At 28.1% G+C, this 17,192-nt stretch overlaps 1 protein-coding gene across 1 annotated transcript; it reads right to left on the bottom strand.

Moving 5' to 3' along the window:
• Positions 1-4,663: 4,663 nt before the first annotated feature.
• LOC112279746 (uncharacterized) lies at positions 4,664-7,423 on the bottom strand. Its single transcript, XM_024514418.3, has 2 exons — positions 6,905-7,423; positions 4,664-6,619 (listed from the first exon to the last, which is right to left on the bottom strand). Exons 1-2 carry the CDS (start codon positions 7,141-7,143, stop codon positions 6,478-6,480), a joined length of 381 nt encoding a protein of 126 aa, XP_024370186.1. The 5' UTR covers positions 7,144-7,423; the 3' UTR covers positions 4,664-6,477.
• Positions 7,424-17,192: the final 9,769 nt, after the last annotated feature.

Here is a 17,192-nt window from a genome sequence, read left to right as displayed (position 1 = left end):
TAATACATAAAAATTACACAAAATAAAAATACAGATTCTTATTAAGTTTGAGTGCAAACTAATAATATTAAAGAGATCTTGCAATTAAGAGTTTAATATTAAAATTAAAATATAATTTTGTTTAATACATAGATAGTTTTTTTCGTCTTTTCTCTTAGGTTTTGAATTCGATTCTTCTCATTAATTAAGGTTAATTTTATTAATCAATTAAAATTTTATAAATTTTAAAGAAAAATAAATGATTAAGTAAAAATTTATAGGAATTTGTACAAAAGTTGAGATTTTGTTTAATTTTCATAGGATTTGATAAAGATTTATTTAAGGATTTGATAGGATTTACTAAGGTTTCTTTGGATTTTAATTAGGATTTGATAGAAGGTTTTAGACTTTTTAAAGATTTTTTATAATGTACTTCAAGTTTCTTTAAAAGTTTCTTAAGATTTAATGGAATTGCTAGGACTTTATTTAGGATTTTTTTAGGGATTTTTTATGGATCTTATAAAAACTTGCTGGAGACTTTTTATAGATTTTTTATAATTGTATAGATTTGTAATTTATTTTTGATAGATTTTGAAACAATTAAGCTTAGGATTTCTAACAAAATTAAAATTATCACAACATATGTTTATAAACACCTTATTTAATTTTTGAATTATTAGAAGAACTTTAGGATTTAGATAAATCTTTTCTATAGCTAGATTGCCAATGCGTTTTTACACTAGAATTCACTTAACTCAATAATAGAAGAAATAGAATTTATTGAAGAGACTCAATATTTATGCAATTAAATATTAAGTAGAAATTTTGTTACATAAGACTTAGACAATATATAATATACTTTTAATTCTTTCAAAAATAATAAGATAATAAATTATGTTACTTATTTTAATATAAAACATGTAAAAAATAAATAAAAAATATTTAATTTCTACCATAGAAATATAAGATATAAAAAATCCAAAAAAAATTACACCTAATTTAAAATTTTATTAGAAAATATTTATTTGATTAAATAATTTGATTAGAATATGATTATTTCTAAATTTAATTCTTAATTTGAATTTATTGATTTAAATGTAACTAAGTCATAGCCACTATTTATAAATTATAATTTATTTATTTATTTATTCATTTATTTGATTGACAACTAGAATTTACAAATTATCAGTTTTGCAAATGTAATCAAAGATGTAACCTTCATCAATTGTATTTGTGCACTATTTCTTCTTTATTGGATAAATAATATTTTTCAATAATAGAGATTTCTACTATGTGATTATACAACCTATTTTATGGTTTGAACCAATAAAGACACAATTTTATTTTATGATGTTTTTTGGATCCCAAGGCCCTATTTCTACTTGGTTCTATGTTGCTTATAATATAAACATAATAGAAAAGAAAGGAGAAATGGTAGTCTTTGCCTTTACAAATCTCATGCACAAATAATTTTTTACGATATGTTTTATTAGTTATTTAGATATAAAGAGGCTTTAGATATGATTATGTAGTCTTTATTTTATTTTCTTCTAAATTTATTATTATAATAAATTATAATTTAGTATATTGAAAGTCACAAATATAATCTGATTTTCTTATAGAGTATATTAGGATTTTTTTTATTTTACTTATTAAAGAAGTAACTATGAAAACTTATAAAATTAAAGGTGTATTACTTCAATATATTGTTACAAAATAATTTTGAAACTCTATAAAATAGAATTGACTCAACAACTAAAAAAGTGATAAATCTATATCACACCATGTTCTTATGTCAAAGGTTTGTACTAATCAAGGACTCATTAAATTATTCTATAGACTAATAAAACTAAAACTAAGGTCTATTTTTGATAATATAAAAGACTTCTAATTGCTTATAAAAAAAACATTATGGAAGTTCTTGGTTCCATGTCTAAACAAAACTTAGATATTTTAAATTTATTTATTAACATAATCAAAAAATATATCTTTATGAAGAAATAGAAACATGAGTTAGTATAATTGATGTCTTTATTAGATAATTTTTATTTATTAGATATTTTTTTTTTATTTGATAAAACCAATGAACATTTTAAGTTCATTCCACAAGATCTAATTATGATTAAAGTAATTATGCTCTAAAACAAAGAATAAAATATCTCACAATTTCAATAGATATAGATATAAACATGAATAAGAATCACAATTTAAAATAAAAATTACTTTATTCTATAAATGTATTTAAATATATTAAAAAAATATTAGTCACCATTAGAAACATATATTGATATGTTTATTTTTATTTATTTATTTATTAAAAAATAATTATATTAATTTAAAGTAAAACACTCAAACAGAATTAATCAAGATCTTAATATATATATATATATATATATATATATACATACACAATTCTTTTTGTACCTTCTCTTGCATATTTTGGTACATCCTGTGATTAAAATGAGGAAACAAGGTAATGCAATGGTTTGTGAGGCAGTAAGGCTATGGAGAAAGAAAATTTTGATGAAGTCATGAATTTGATCACAAGGGTACCAAAATATCCAAGGGGTGTAACAAAATATCCCTGCACTATCTATCTATCCATCTATATATCTATCTTTTATAAAACAATATTTTTTTTATAATATCAAACATTTACCATAATGCTGACCAATTTCTTGTAACATTTGTACGAGCAAACAGAAAAAAAAAAGTAACAAGATCAAAAATAAAAAATAACTCTTCTGCACTTGCACGCCTAGTGGGTTGATACAAAAGCTCCAGAGTTTGAAGGCGTATCTATTATTAGAAAAAACTCTCTAGAAACTTAATTCTGATTCTACAAAGGAAATTATACTCGAGTTGGAGGAGGATCAAAGCCTGATATAATTAGAAACAGCTAAAAAATGAGTAGAATACACTTATAATATGTTTGTCAATCAAATCAAGCGAGTGTTTCATGGCCAACAGCGGTAACATTACTGCATTCGTTAGAAGAAAAACTTGTCGTGCATGTTCGAATGGCTCATAGTTTTGTCAATCCTACTCTGAAAACCCACAAAAGGTTGAGCTACAAATTTCATTTTTGTCAAGTGGAATTCTCATCTACACTGACGTTAACCCCATCCACTAATTCATGTTCAGAACGATGAGTGACGTTTATCATACTAACTAATCACGAACTGAGGTGGAGAGCTTATTGACTCCTTGACTTCCTGCTAGAACGTGAAAGAGTCATTGTCGGACAAAACTCAGCACATTGCTCAACAAGCCTGCAGTTTTATTCTCCCTCTACTGTGCGAGCAGCATCAGCAGTAAGATCCGCCATTAGAAAGCTCATCGTCTCATGTCTCACGATTGTATCTATCAGTTACTCCACATCTGTATGCAACTGATCTACCCCTCCTAGTATTGTACAAATTGTGGTGTCTTCAAGGACTCTTGTTTTTCTGCACTGCTTGCCTTGCAGGTAACATATGTCCTCGTTTTCCAAATTCCGCAGCACCCAGACTTGTTTTAAAAGCTTTTCACGTGTTTGTGTGGGTGATGTGACGACCTGTTGACCTCTGATTTGATGATGGTTACAGTTAGGCATATTAACTATGCTATGACTTTCTGCGTCTACTTAGCATGAAAAGTGATCTTTCCAAGGACAGTTCTATAAATCGTGTGTCAAAGCTTGAGCTCTATTTGTGAAGTGGGGTAGTTAAAGCCTTTCAACAGTGGCACCAATACTATCGCCGAAGGGTATACCAAGAGAGATGGACAACGAGCTGAGATTGTTGTGCTGGTTTACCTCTCCGTTTCTGCCACAAGACGCCAGTCGGAATGCCTGCAGTGCTCATGTTCCTGTGAATTGCTGCAGTAGCCATAATCCCTGTCCACGGCCTCATCAAATTGCCCAGTCTGAATGATGTACTTATGTTCGTGCAGTGCATTTGTGTGTTCGGCAATTTCCACTTAGCATCGCCGATGAACAGAGCATCTCAGCAATCTGGAAGTTCTTAAAACTCAGTACTTTTACCAAATAATCCTCTTGGCAGTCACGAGATTAGCAACGTCTCGCATTGTTCCAACAAATCATCGAGAAGCTAAATCTGTGATTCACTCCATGACGAATGTTGATGACCACAGACGTTGCTTGAATTGACGATCAGTTTTCTTTCCTTTCAAATGTAGCATTGTATGTTCTATCTTGTAGTTTAGTGTTGATGTAGAGTCAAGGTGATGATGTAAGAACAATTCACGTTCCAAGATATACTACTACCAGACCGGTGACATGTTCTGGATCTTTCTCAGTTGGCTGATAGAAATTTGTAACAACATGAAAACATTGTTCCCCACGCAATACCCCAGTAATCCGTGCTTCCATTGTTTTTTTTTTCTTGAGAAGTAGCTGCGACCGAAGTCAAAGGAATAGATCTGTGGGGAGTTGATCAAATGGACTTTCTTTCAAGTCATTTTGCAGATTCATAGACCTAACTTATCTCAATTTTACAGCCCTTCGACAAAGAAGTTTTAACCACCGCCATATCTTTCACAGGAACAAATTTAAAAGCACAGGATTCCCGATTCAGCTTATGCTAGGGTCACGTCAAAGTGACCACTGCAGAATCCATTTTGGTTGTTTTTAGTGCAGAATCTACTCGGAGCTTCTTCTCTCTTACTGCTACACACCAAGAGATGATGAGAAAGCATACAGGAGTCTGAAGTCCCGAGAATTCATATTGAGAATTGATTGTGAACAGTTCAAGAGTTGTTGTTTGAGCGACGACATTGCATCGAAAAGGTAGCATTTCGCCTCTTGCCAGTCCTACAGGGAAGCGAGTATCCAGCCCTCAGCTAATGTTGGAGCTGCTGCTGGAGGCGGTACCTGAAGTGGTGTGGTGCTGCCATTAATCACACTCCTGATAAAATGCAAGGCATCCATTGAATCAGATTCCAAGTACGACATGGCCCAATATTTCATCTTACTCTTTCTAAAAACTGCAGAACGGTTCAAGCTGAGAAGCATTTGAACATGCAAAAATCCAAGGATGATTGTCTACACACCCAAGAATGGTGAAAGAAAATTCTACGGGGTACAGAAGAACAGAGTCACAAGAAAGCGAACACAAGGAATGCGGAGCTACCGACACGACACGGGATGCACTCGGCGGCCATAACTCTGAGCTTGTGTAAGAGGCATGGTCTACCAGTTAGCTCTACTACACCTTCAATCCGCCGTAAATCTAACATAAAGCACACGCCTCTGCAATGGCAACCAAAACGTATTTACAAGCATCGCCTTCTTGTCGAGCTTCGCAAACTCTAAAAACCTTCGGGAAAGCGGATGAACGTACAAGGTTCAGCAATCCACAGTGGATTGGGATGAACGTACATCTCTGTGAATTCGAATCGAAAGGAATCTATGCAGATTCTTATTACTTTCTTTGGGGGGGGGGGGATGGCATTCCCCTTCGTGATGCTTTGATAACGTGGACTAGTAGACCGAGTCCTACTGCAGTGTTGTTGATTCCCACGCCATTTGAAAAACTCACTCAGCACCAGACTAGGAAAATAAATGGTACAAGGTTTCTGGGGGGGTGAATATAGTCTGTTTTTCTACAACAATGTATATTTATCTTGAAAGGAATTCAATATCACGTATGCAAGTCCTGTAAAACAGTGCATCTGATAAGAGTGGTATGAACTAAAATTCGTGAAGATGCAATAATGAATACTTACCTCTGAATAACACATTCATGTGTTTTATGTAGCAGGTCCTGACACGATTATCGGTTGCGATTACAATAAATGTAGATGATGAAATAATCTCACTGTTCGAAGGACTCTGACTAAGCATAATTTCCTGTAGATTTTTTCCTTCCAACCTATTCCCTCTTCTAAATTCTGCTAATGTTTTTCTCTGTGAAGGCAAGAGAAAAGGCTCAAGTTTCCATGGGGCTAGAAGAAATGGCTCTTCTATGCTCAAACAGATGGACTTTTTTTTTTTTTTACAATTTGAAGGCTTAAGAGGTGGGTAATGTAAGGCTATTCATATACAAAAAACGCCTTCAGTTTGAGAAGGGGAAGAAATTCACGCAAAGAGCAACACTTACTCTGTTTCAAGGGTCGTAGGACGACACGGAGCTTCGAATTCATCCAGAGTGCTGAAGTAATTCATTGAAATGAAGCTGGCAGTTCATCAACAGGTTCCATCTTAGATGAAAAAAGGCCTTCACCTAAACAGAGCACGTCTCGAATAACGATCGCAACACCATGATTTCATCACATACAAATAATATTTATTACTGGTTTTCGAATGAGACATGTGTGGGGCCTCTAACAAACCATTCGAACCAAGATTTCGAGAATCCACGTAGTTTACATCTGGCATTCAACGGGTTGAAACAAGGTTGCACTACGACGGCGCCAGCAGCCACAGTAATAGCTTCAATTGCAGACAATCATCGCTTGCAAGGCAGGTACAGGTGCAGGTGCAGGCAAAAAAGCTACTCAGTTTTCATTTTCAGTGTCTACTTTGGGCAAAGTTATCAGCGCCTCAGCAATGACTCTCGTCACATCGGGCAATTCCTGGAGGAAATCAACCAAAAAATCTGCAGGTTCTTGCTGTATTGGTGGAGCGGGGGCGTGATTTCTGGGTAAAAAAAACAGAATGCGCAGAGTTAGAAACGAAATTCACAAATGAGCTGCCAATTCCTTGCCTAATCCAGCAATGCATCTACAAGGAAAAGAATGGAGCTCACATCCGCGATCACAACTACCGCTAACACCTCAATTCTTCTACCAGATTCAAAACACCCCAAAAAAACCCAACACAAACACACACACACACACACACTCAACTCTCAAAACCGATAGCCACATTCTTCCGTTTGCAATATATTCGGGGCATTCAAAAAGCTCCAAGCCAAAAGCATACCCAACTATCCCTTCATCATCCGCAGCCCCTCCCGCGCCGTTATCAATGTCCATGTAGACCAATGCCCAAAAAAAAACAACTTTGATCCCTACACTCACCACCTCAGCTACGTACACCCAAAAATGCATAACAATCTTATCGTGCAATTCGAACTCATACAACGAAAAAACGTCGCTGATATCCGACCAATCGCCCAAGCTCGTAAGTTCGATCCGGCCAGAACGCTTACTTGGCGTCATCGCGCCGTCGAAACAGATTTTATAGTGATTCCATTGAGAAGTACCTTGACCGAGAGGTAGTAGAGTCTCCGCAGGAGGTGAGGGGAGGGAGGGGCGCGGAAGCGCTGAGGGGAGGGGCAGAAAGGGAGGGAGAGGCAGAAAGGGAGGGAGAGGGGCACAGAGAACAATTGAGTCGGCGACCGAGCGAGCAACCGAGAACACGATTGAAGGACACGCTGCTGAGTAGAGGTCGGTATTGCACGGGGATGGGGCGTTCCACAATGGGCATGGAATGAACGGGCTTGACCCACCCGTCCCCCGTGGAGTGGCAGGGGGTGGGGGGGCTTAGGGGCACGGGTGGGGGGAAGCTAGCGAGTTTCCGCCTCCAATGGCGGGTAGTATCTTCAACCCGGCATCAGTTGGCCGGGTTTCTTTCCCCCGGGTAGTAAATCCTTTCTGATTTGGACCCCGGATTTCTTCTGCTCGCCTCTGTGGTCTCGTTTACCGCGGGGATTGCGGCGACTCTTCATCGTTTGGATGAATGAAAAAATAACCCTTCGATGAACCCTGGTTGTCGTTGCTTTGTACGAGTTTCAGTAGCTGACACTTGTCGCTTGCTGTGGGATGTTTGGACTTGGAAAGAGGTGAGCCATTGAGATCGCTCTGGATCGAATCTGTCTGCTACTCACCCACTGTAGGATTTATTTTTCTTTTGAAAAAACCAAACAAATATTGATTTATCTTGATCCAATATCTTATGAGCTTCCAAGCAAAAGCATCTTTAAATAAGTATAAATAAATATGTGCTATATACTTTAATTAGTGTTTTTATTTATACATATATACATACATATTTTTATCCCTGGATTTCTTTCTATTTGAAACATAATTATTTTATTTCATAATTAGAAGTTAACAAAATTTTATAACGTTTTTTTATTAAGATATATCAATTAGTATGATATTGATATTTCTTTATAATTCTTAAAATGACTTTTTATTAATAAAGATATTTATACATAAATATTAAATAATTTAAACTAAATAAATGATAATTATAAAACTCATAGTAATGTTGAATATAAATCTATCAATTATTTACTTGTATATTCACTATTTCAATTAAAGTAAATAATATAGGTATTTTTAATTTTTTTAGATTTAATCCATATTCACATTTTTTATTTTAGTATATTTACATATTGATATATTTTTATTTTTATTCATTAAATTATTTCAAAATAAAATATATTTAAAAAAAACTTTTGTAAAAAACCTAATTAATTTTTTTTGATGTAAATGGTAGATCAAATATTCATTAAGCTTATTTAAGACATTCTTAATTATTCTAAATGATTTTAAATTTTTTTAATATTTTATGTAAGTAACAAATCATCTATTTTTTAGTTTTATAATATTATACATCTTTATTTCAAATCTTAATAAATTATTTTATTTTATTTATTATACATAAGATAATATTTAAAAAATTAAATTAAATTATTATTGTAATATTAGATATACAATTTGTAATAATTAATTTAAAATAAAAAAGATATGGTATTTTAAATATATATATATATATAGATATATATCTATATATATATAGATATATAAGATGTTGTTAATGCAACTATAGTTGTATTAACATATAACTATAGTTGTATTAACATATAACTATAGTTGTATTAACATATAACTATAGTTGTATTAACATATAACTATAGTTGTATTAACATATAATTATAGTTGTATTAACATATAACTATAGTTTTATTAACATATGAGTAAATTAAGAAAATATATTTAAAATTCAAATTAAAATAATAATTTAATTTTTTATTGAATTAAAAATATTAAATAATAAAAAATCTAAAGATATATATATTTATATATATATCTATATATTAAGATAGTGGTAATTTAAAAAAATATATATCAAATTTTTTATATTTTTCTTTATTGTTTAGTTATGTGTTTACATAATTTTTTTAAGGTAATTTTTTCAATTTTAAGTGCTTGTGTCAAAAGATTTTTATTTACTAGATTATGTTTTTATAATCAATACCATAATTTTATTGATAATTAATTTTAGACTTATGAAAAAATATAATATATCACACAATAAGCTTCTTTCTTATAATTATAAATCTTATTTTTTACACTAATTAATTAACAAAAAATCTCTCGGTTAGAAATTTTAGTTATAATAAGTTTTTAGCAATCTTAGATAGAACTAATACTAACTTGCATTTAAGTTTTATTTGCAGTACCCAAAAAATGTTTTGTATTATTTGATTTAGTTAGCTCTTATAAAGATTAATATGAATGCCTACAAAAGTATTGCAAGAAGAATCTAAAAAGATAATGCACTGTCTTATAAAGTAAAAATTAGCCTAGAAATACATTAATTATCTAATTATAGAAAGATTTCCTTTTAATTTGGATTTGGATTTACAATCCAAAAAAATAATGCATAAGGTATTTATGAACACCTTTTTGGAAATCTTAAATAATTCTAAAAATTTAATTGCCCTCTAATGAACTTTAAATAAACCTTAAAAAATCTTCAAAATATCCTAAAGATTTTATAAAGAAATCATGAAGAAATCATCAAGAAATCATAAAAATATTAATTAAACCTTAATATTAATTCTAATTAAAATATGATAGATTTTTTATAAAATTCTAAGAAATTTCTAAAAATATCTTAATTAAATCTTAACATAACTTCAAGAAAATTCTTAAAACTATAATCAAACTTTAACCAAATCTTAAGTAAATCCTAATAAATTCTAGTCACACCTTGAATAAATTCTACAACAAATTTTAAATCTTAATAATTATTATTTTAGTTATTGATTTTGATTCAATTTTATTATACATTTCAACTTTCTAATTGGAAACAAACTCAAAATGTTTGAAGATGATCAAACTTACAAATTAATATAACCAAAACATTGATCAAAATCACAAAAATTCTCATTGATATTAAAAATCTAAATTCACTAGAATTTTAAATAACTTTAATCTAATTTTTAGATTTAGTATAATTTTATAATAAATATCTAATTCAAATACTTTTAAAATTCTAAAAAAACACACCTATAGATTTATTACAAAATTCACATAATATACCAAAATATTGCCATCTTTCTATACTATAAAAAATACAATCACTTAAAATAATCCTAACTTTGTAATTTTTTTTTTTTTATAAATTCATCATAAATTTAAATATTTTAAATTTAATGCTAAAAAAGTTTTTTTTTTTTTTGATGAACAAAAGAATTCCACATTTGTCATGAGTTTGTGATTTTGTACTTGAAGGTCTGATTTTGACCTTGCTTGATTAGTCATCTCTTGGTATTAATCTAAGATTTTTCTAACTATTTATTGATTAAAGCTATTCTTTAATTTTACTTAAAAATATCTATAATATTATTTTTGTTTATCTAATTTTTTGTCTTATTTATGGTTCTATAAAGTGAGTTGAAGTATATATATATACAAATGGAAATTATAGCACTAAATTATTTTTATTATCTTTATAATTCTGATTTATTTTCTAGGATAATTTACTACTAAATTTTAAAATAAGTTATTTTATAATGTAATCCATATCTTTTTCTTTTAATCAATAATTATGTTATAATAAAATAATAATGTTTTAAAGTTTGTATTTAAAGTCTAAGGTTTTGACTATAATTTAAAGTTAAAATATTTCTTATTTTATTAAAATATGTTTTTTAGAAACTTCTCTTTTAGAAAAAAAATTCGAATTTATTTATTTTTTTTCCAAATTTTTTCCTTCTTAAGAATGTTTTTAGGATTTTTTCTAGGATTCTATATCAAGATGATCAATAGAAGTCAAATATTCAAGAGACAAGTGGTGTAGAATTTTTTTTAATTTTAAAAATTATACATAGTATATATAGAAAAAAAAATTACAAAGTAGATTTTATAATATTTTTTTTCCTATACTAAAGATTTTTAGGATTCTTAAGTATCATGATATGTATGGAGATTTATTTTATTTTATTTTATTTTATTTTTCAATTAGATAAGTGAAAGACATAAGTAAAGTTATTTAAAAGAAAAAAAATCAAGAGATGTGTGTATTACAAGGATATTGTTAATTATCTTCACTATTTTTTAGATTTATAGATAAAACAAATATTTATAATTACTAATATATCTTCCTATATTGCTTAACTTTATATTAGAAAAATAATTCTATAGATACATCAATAATTTAAAGATCTATTAGAATGTAATCTAAATTTTTTTATCCACTTGGTACTCTTTCTTGTAAAAATTAAGAGCGTATTTTTGTATGTTTATTTTTTTTTATAAAATTTTAAATTTATTGCTAATTTACTAGCTAATTTATTATTATAATATATTTATATTATGCTTGGTATAAGATTGGATTCGATGTCAAGACTAATATGGTTTAAAAAAACAACATATGTAAAAAATGAGTATAAATCTAATTTTGTAAGTAATCTCCTTATCTAAATGGCTTTTGAGGTCTTGTTAGATAGACTAATATACTTTGATTGGAGGAGCTTTTAAGGAACATTATCTATTTCTTGTCCTCCCTACTAGAAAGTAATGACCTTTGTGAACCCAAATTCCACCACTCTATGAAACTAGTGCTACATAATAAGTTTAAGACATAGAATGGAAACTCTCAATTGTGCAATTGCTAAATTAATTCAAATGTAGGTATTTGTAATTCAATTTAACTTATTGCCTTCCAAGCAATAGTTATCAATATTAATTAATATTTTTTTTTTATTATTACTATATTTAGTTTTAGTTTTATTTATTTCAAAAAATAAATTTTTATGAAATTAGTGCTCTTAGAAGCTCAGCTTATAAATATTTTTTTATTTAATAATTTATAATAATCCAATTATAAGGCATTGAGGATTGCCTTTTCAAAATTGAGTAATCCAAACTACCAACTCAACCAACCCCCTCGTACTCAACAATTTACCAAAAATTCGTTCTATCTCCAAATCAAGCAAATCTTAGCTCGTTGGAAAGCTGAAAATAAGATATATGTGCTCAAAAAAACATTACTTCCAAAATCATAAAAACTATAGACTGATTGAAGAGAATCCGAGGCCTTTTAAACCCCTTTGACTATTAAAGTATTTGGACACTACTAATTCCAATGGATTGCTTTCTAAACCACAACAAGCACCATCCACATACAAAATCAATGCCTCTACACACTCACAAGGTGCACAATGAGATTTAGAATCCAAATGAGCTTAAAGTTAGGATTTTAGGCCAAAATTTGGCAAGACTTTGTCCTTCACTTAAAAAGAGAGAGAGAGAGCTTGGGCAACCAAATCCTCTTATTCAAGTGAGTGAAGGCTCATGGGAGGTGGCCACATCTCCACTCTTGATCTCCAAGATCCCTAATTTAGATCTACAACCTTTATTCATTTAAGAACTTATTTTTTTATCAAGGCTAATAGCTATTATAAGTAATTAATAAAAAAAACTTTTTGGTAAATCTAAATTCACCATTGTGTTCAAAACACCTTTTTATGCTAAGATCAACTACTCACATATCCTTATCCATAGTCATATGTAATTTTTATAAAAATATTTGTTTCCAAAGATTTTAGCAATTATTGAAAATTCCTTAAAAAATGATATCTTCATGGCTCCATTTGTATTTTGGTAGAGGTTGTGCTGATCTTGTTTTCTTCACTCCATAGAATGAATCAATTGCCACCATTGTATTTAAAAGACTTCTATTAATTAGAAAAGCCTCTTTGTGACTTAGATTTATTGAATGTGGAGGAAAACTTCAAAATTGTCATTGTTAATCTTTACTAAAATCTTTTAGAAAATTATAATTATAATTTCCTCTAAATCATATGAAATGATTGTAGGTGAACTCAGAGGCTCTCAATTAATTCTTATAGCAATGATTCACAACCTCCAAATTATTAAAACTAACTAAATTACTATTTTAATTTTTAAAATCTTATCACTTTGGTCCTACTTAATCCAATTCAAGGAATAGGCTAGGATTTGTACCATCAAAGATTAAAATCCTCAAAACTCTAAAAAATTAGATTTTTCTTATATAAATCATAATCTAACTTATTTAATTATTATAAAATAATATTTATTTATTTATTTTAAAATTTAGAGAATAATTGAGAGCTTACAACCTTCAATAGAATGTTGAGTTTTTAAAAAAACTATCAAATTTACATTGATGAATCCTTGTGCAATCAAATTTTTGTTTTGATTATTAAGGAATATAAAAATTAATGCTATTTTAATATATCTTATAATTTTTTTTATTACCTTTAGATGAACTATCTATAGATTTAATATAAATTTGATTACATATTTGATTAAATAAGTTTGGTCTAAACTAATAGTTATGAAAAAAAAATAATTTATCCACCATTTTGTAAAATTCACAAATATTAAATGTGAATTTAATTTTATTCTAAGATAAAGTTCAAAAGACAAAGGAATATATTTTAGTTTACAGCCCATTATACCAAATTGACTAATCATGTCTTAAATATATTGATATTATAATAAAAAAATATAAATTGATTTAATTATCTCTACTACTAAATATTTTTGAATTTTTACTAGATTGATTATGTCAAATTTCTTGTAGAATTTTGTTTAAATCATAATATTTTTAATTCCATTTTTGTATGTAATAAAGAAATCATCAACATAAACTACTAATATGATATTATGGCTTTAGAATCTATTCTATTTTATGGGCATATATTTTTACTCTAATAATTATTTAAATAATAAGAATATATAGAAATAGATAAAAATAGATAAATTTGATAATATCTTATGGAAAAGCTTCTTAGAAGCTTTTTAGATATGTCTTTGCCTTTATATATATCTACATGTGATTAATAGGTTAAAAGTTAGGCCAACAAGTTGGCAGTTTGTCACATGTATTAGCCATTTATAGTACAAGTTAGACATGTGCATATATTAAAAGTTTATCTTATAAATTAAATATATATGGCATAAATTGAAAACATATTAGAGGTTCTATAAAATTTCATCACTCAACTTTTAGTTAAATAGTATATATAGTGACAAGAATAAGGTCTTTTTTTATTCTTATCAACTTCTTTCTTGCTTTTAGTGAATTTTCTAGAATTTCTAATTTTCTAGTCTATAGCAAAAACCATTCCAATTTCTTCTTAAATACATATATTTATTTATTCTTTTTTTTATCATTTTTCTTTAAAAAATGGCTCTAAATTTATTTACAACCTTAAAATTCTTATTCTTGATATTCTAGCATAATATTATCACTTTTCAACTTAGGTACTAATTTTGTCATACATATATTAGAATCTTCTAGTATTATAGATAAAATATATTATCTAATTTTATAATTTATTTTCTAAATCTACTTGATTGTCTTAATGGTAATAATAAAATATTAATGATTAGAATAAAAAAATGCTTATGTGATTGTCAAAGACATAAATCTCGAAGAACCAAAAATTCAATACACTCTTATGTAATTTAAAGAAAAAATATATTCACTCAAAACTAATATAGTATTGAAATTAGAATGATTATTTGTAAAAAGAAGAAGACTAAAAAGTCTTGAAATAAGACTAAAGACTAAAAAAATATTGGGAAGAGTGAAAAAGGCTTCACTTTTGTATTTGCATATACTATCTAATTAGAAGCTATATGGCAAAATTCTAAAAGACCTCCAACATATGTTCAAATTACAAAACATGTGTCTTAACTTGCAAGGCATGTTTCTTATATATGTGTCATATTGTTACCTTGTATCAAAAACTATGAATATATGAAATACATGGCTAATTTCTTTGCCAAGTTTTTAACCTATCAATCCCCTATAGACACATATAAAGATGAAATTGCATCTATAAAGCTTTGAAGAAGCTTTCCTAAAAGATATTATTAAATTAAATTATTTTTATCATTTCATAATATTTAGCTAATTATTAGAGTAAATATATATTTCTATGATATCATTTCTTTTTTAAAAGAAAAGTTCTATAAGAAGCGATGATCACATATTTAGGAAGTCCAAGATGCAATGAATTGAATATATATTATACTTTGATCATTATTTCCTTTGAAGGTATTTGATACATCTTCTTAACCATTAATAATGTCTTATTTTAAGGAGAGATGACCACCATATTATCTAATCATTGTTGAGGCCTTTAAATTTTTTTTCAAACAAAATATTTTTAGCACCATTAAAAGTCATGCCTAACCTTAATAATATCACCAAACATTTGAAATCTCTTCTAAAGTTATGATACAAAACGTATTGTATCTTACCATCTATTTAAAGAAAAACATGTTACCCTTCAAGATCTTTATCTTAAATACATGTCAAGGATAAGAACCTAATGAAAATAAATAATCAAATGAAACTTTTTTCAAAAAATATGATAAAATAAAAGTAAATATATATATAAATATATATATCTATATATATATATATTAAAAAGAAATTGAAATAAACTAAAGATTCTTGAATCTAAACTAAAGTAAGATAAAATTTGATAAGAATAAAGATGGCTTTACTCTTGCTTCTATATGTACTATCTATTTAGGAGCTCTGTGGTGACATTTTATAGGACCTCCTACATGTATTGACTTTGTAAGCCACATGTTTTAACTTGTAAGGTAAGTTTTTTTTATGTCTGAGTTACATAGTTAGCTTGATCTATAGATTACTTTCATATTTAATATATGGCAAATATTTTGACTAAATTTTTAATCTAAAAATAAATTATCAACATATATAAAGTCAAAATCATGTATCAAAGATATGAATCTCGAAGAAAGAAATTCTCAATATACTATTGTTCTATTGAAAAGAACTAAAAAGTCACTCAAAGATGATATAATATTAAACAAGAATGGCTATTACCAAAAACAAGGAGATTAGAAAGTCTTGAAATAAGACTAAGGACTAAAAAGGCATTGATAAGAGTGAAGAAGGCTTCACTCTTGCCTCCATATATACTCTTAACTAGGATCTATATAGCAATTTCTTATAAGACCTCCAAAACATGTTGACTTTACAAGACACATATTTTAACTTGCAAGACAAGTTTTCTATATGTATGCCATATAGTTAACATATTTTGTAACCTATTAATATGTGGTTAATTTTTTTACTAAGTTTCTAACCTATTAATCAACTATAAATACATGTAAAGTCAAAATAGCATCTATAAAGCTTCTTTGAAGCTTTTTTAGAAGATATTATGAAATTAATTTATTTTTATCTATTTTTACCTACATCTAACTAATCATATAGATATTTATTAGAAAATATATGTATATATGTGATATCATTCTTCCTTTTAGAAATTAATTCTAAGAGAAATGGTCATTATGTTGTAGTATTATAAGAAAAATCTTCCTTGAAAATGCACCCAGTACTTGGCTTTGAAAGGTAGGATAGAAATTTCAACAATAAAATCTTAACTCTAATAGAATATTGAATAAAATATAATTAAATCTTAATGATTCTAAGAAAATTCTAATTAAATTTAAAAGAAATCTTAAATAATTTTCAAACTCCAATTTCTAAGATGTCAATCCACAAAAACTTTCACATATTTTAATCAAGCTATTTAATTGATCTTAAATTTACAACATAAATTAAGCACAATTATATCTACCAACCTATAAAATTACACTTGTAGATCTACTACAAAACTTTTAAAATTACCTAAAACATTAGTCTTATTTTATTTTTAAAAAATCCAAGTCATCCAAAATATCCTAGACTTTGTAAAGCTTTTACAAAGTCATAATAAATTCAAATCACAAAAAATTATTACTTAAAGAAATTTTATCAAGTTTGCTATCATATTCCACTCTTTGATCTTCTAAAAAACTCCCAAATCACCATAGGTACACAATTTTGTACCTTAGGCTCTGATTTCAATCCATTTTGACAACTAGTCCTCTCCAAGTATCAATTCTTAGCTTCTTGAGATATTTTTTGCTAAAATCTACTCTTAATTCTTTCC

Source organism: Physcomitrium patens, chromosome 3 (assembly GCF_059467195.1).
Source record: "Physcomitrium patens ecotype Gransden chromosome 3, ASM5946719v1, whole genome shotgun sequence".
Lineage (NCBI taxonomy): Eukaryota > Viridiplantae > Streptophyta > Bryopsida > Funariales > Funariaceae > Physcomitrium > Physcomitrium patens.
Note: the sequence above shows the minus strand (reverse complement) of the source record. Positions and strands in the feature narration are given on the sequence as shown.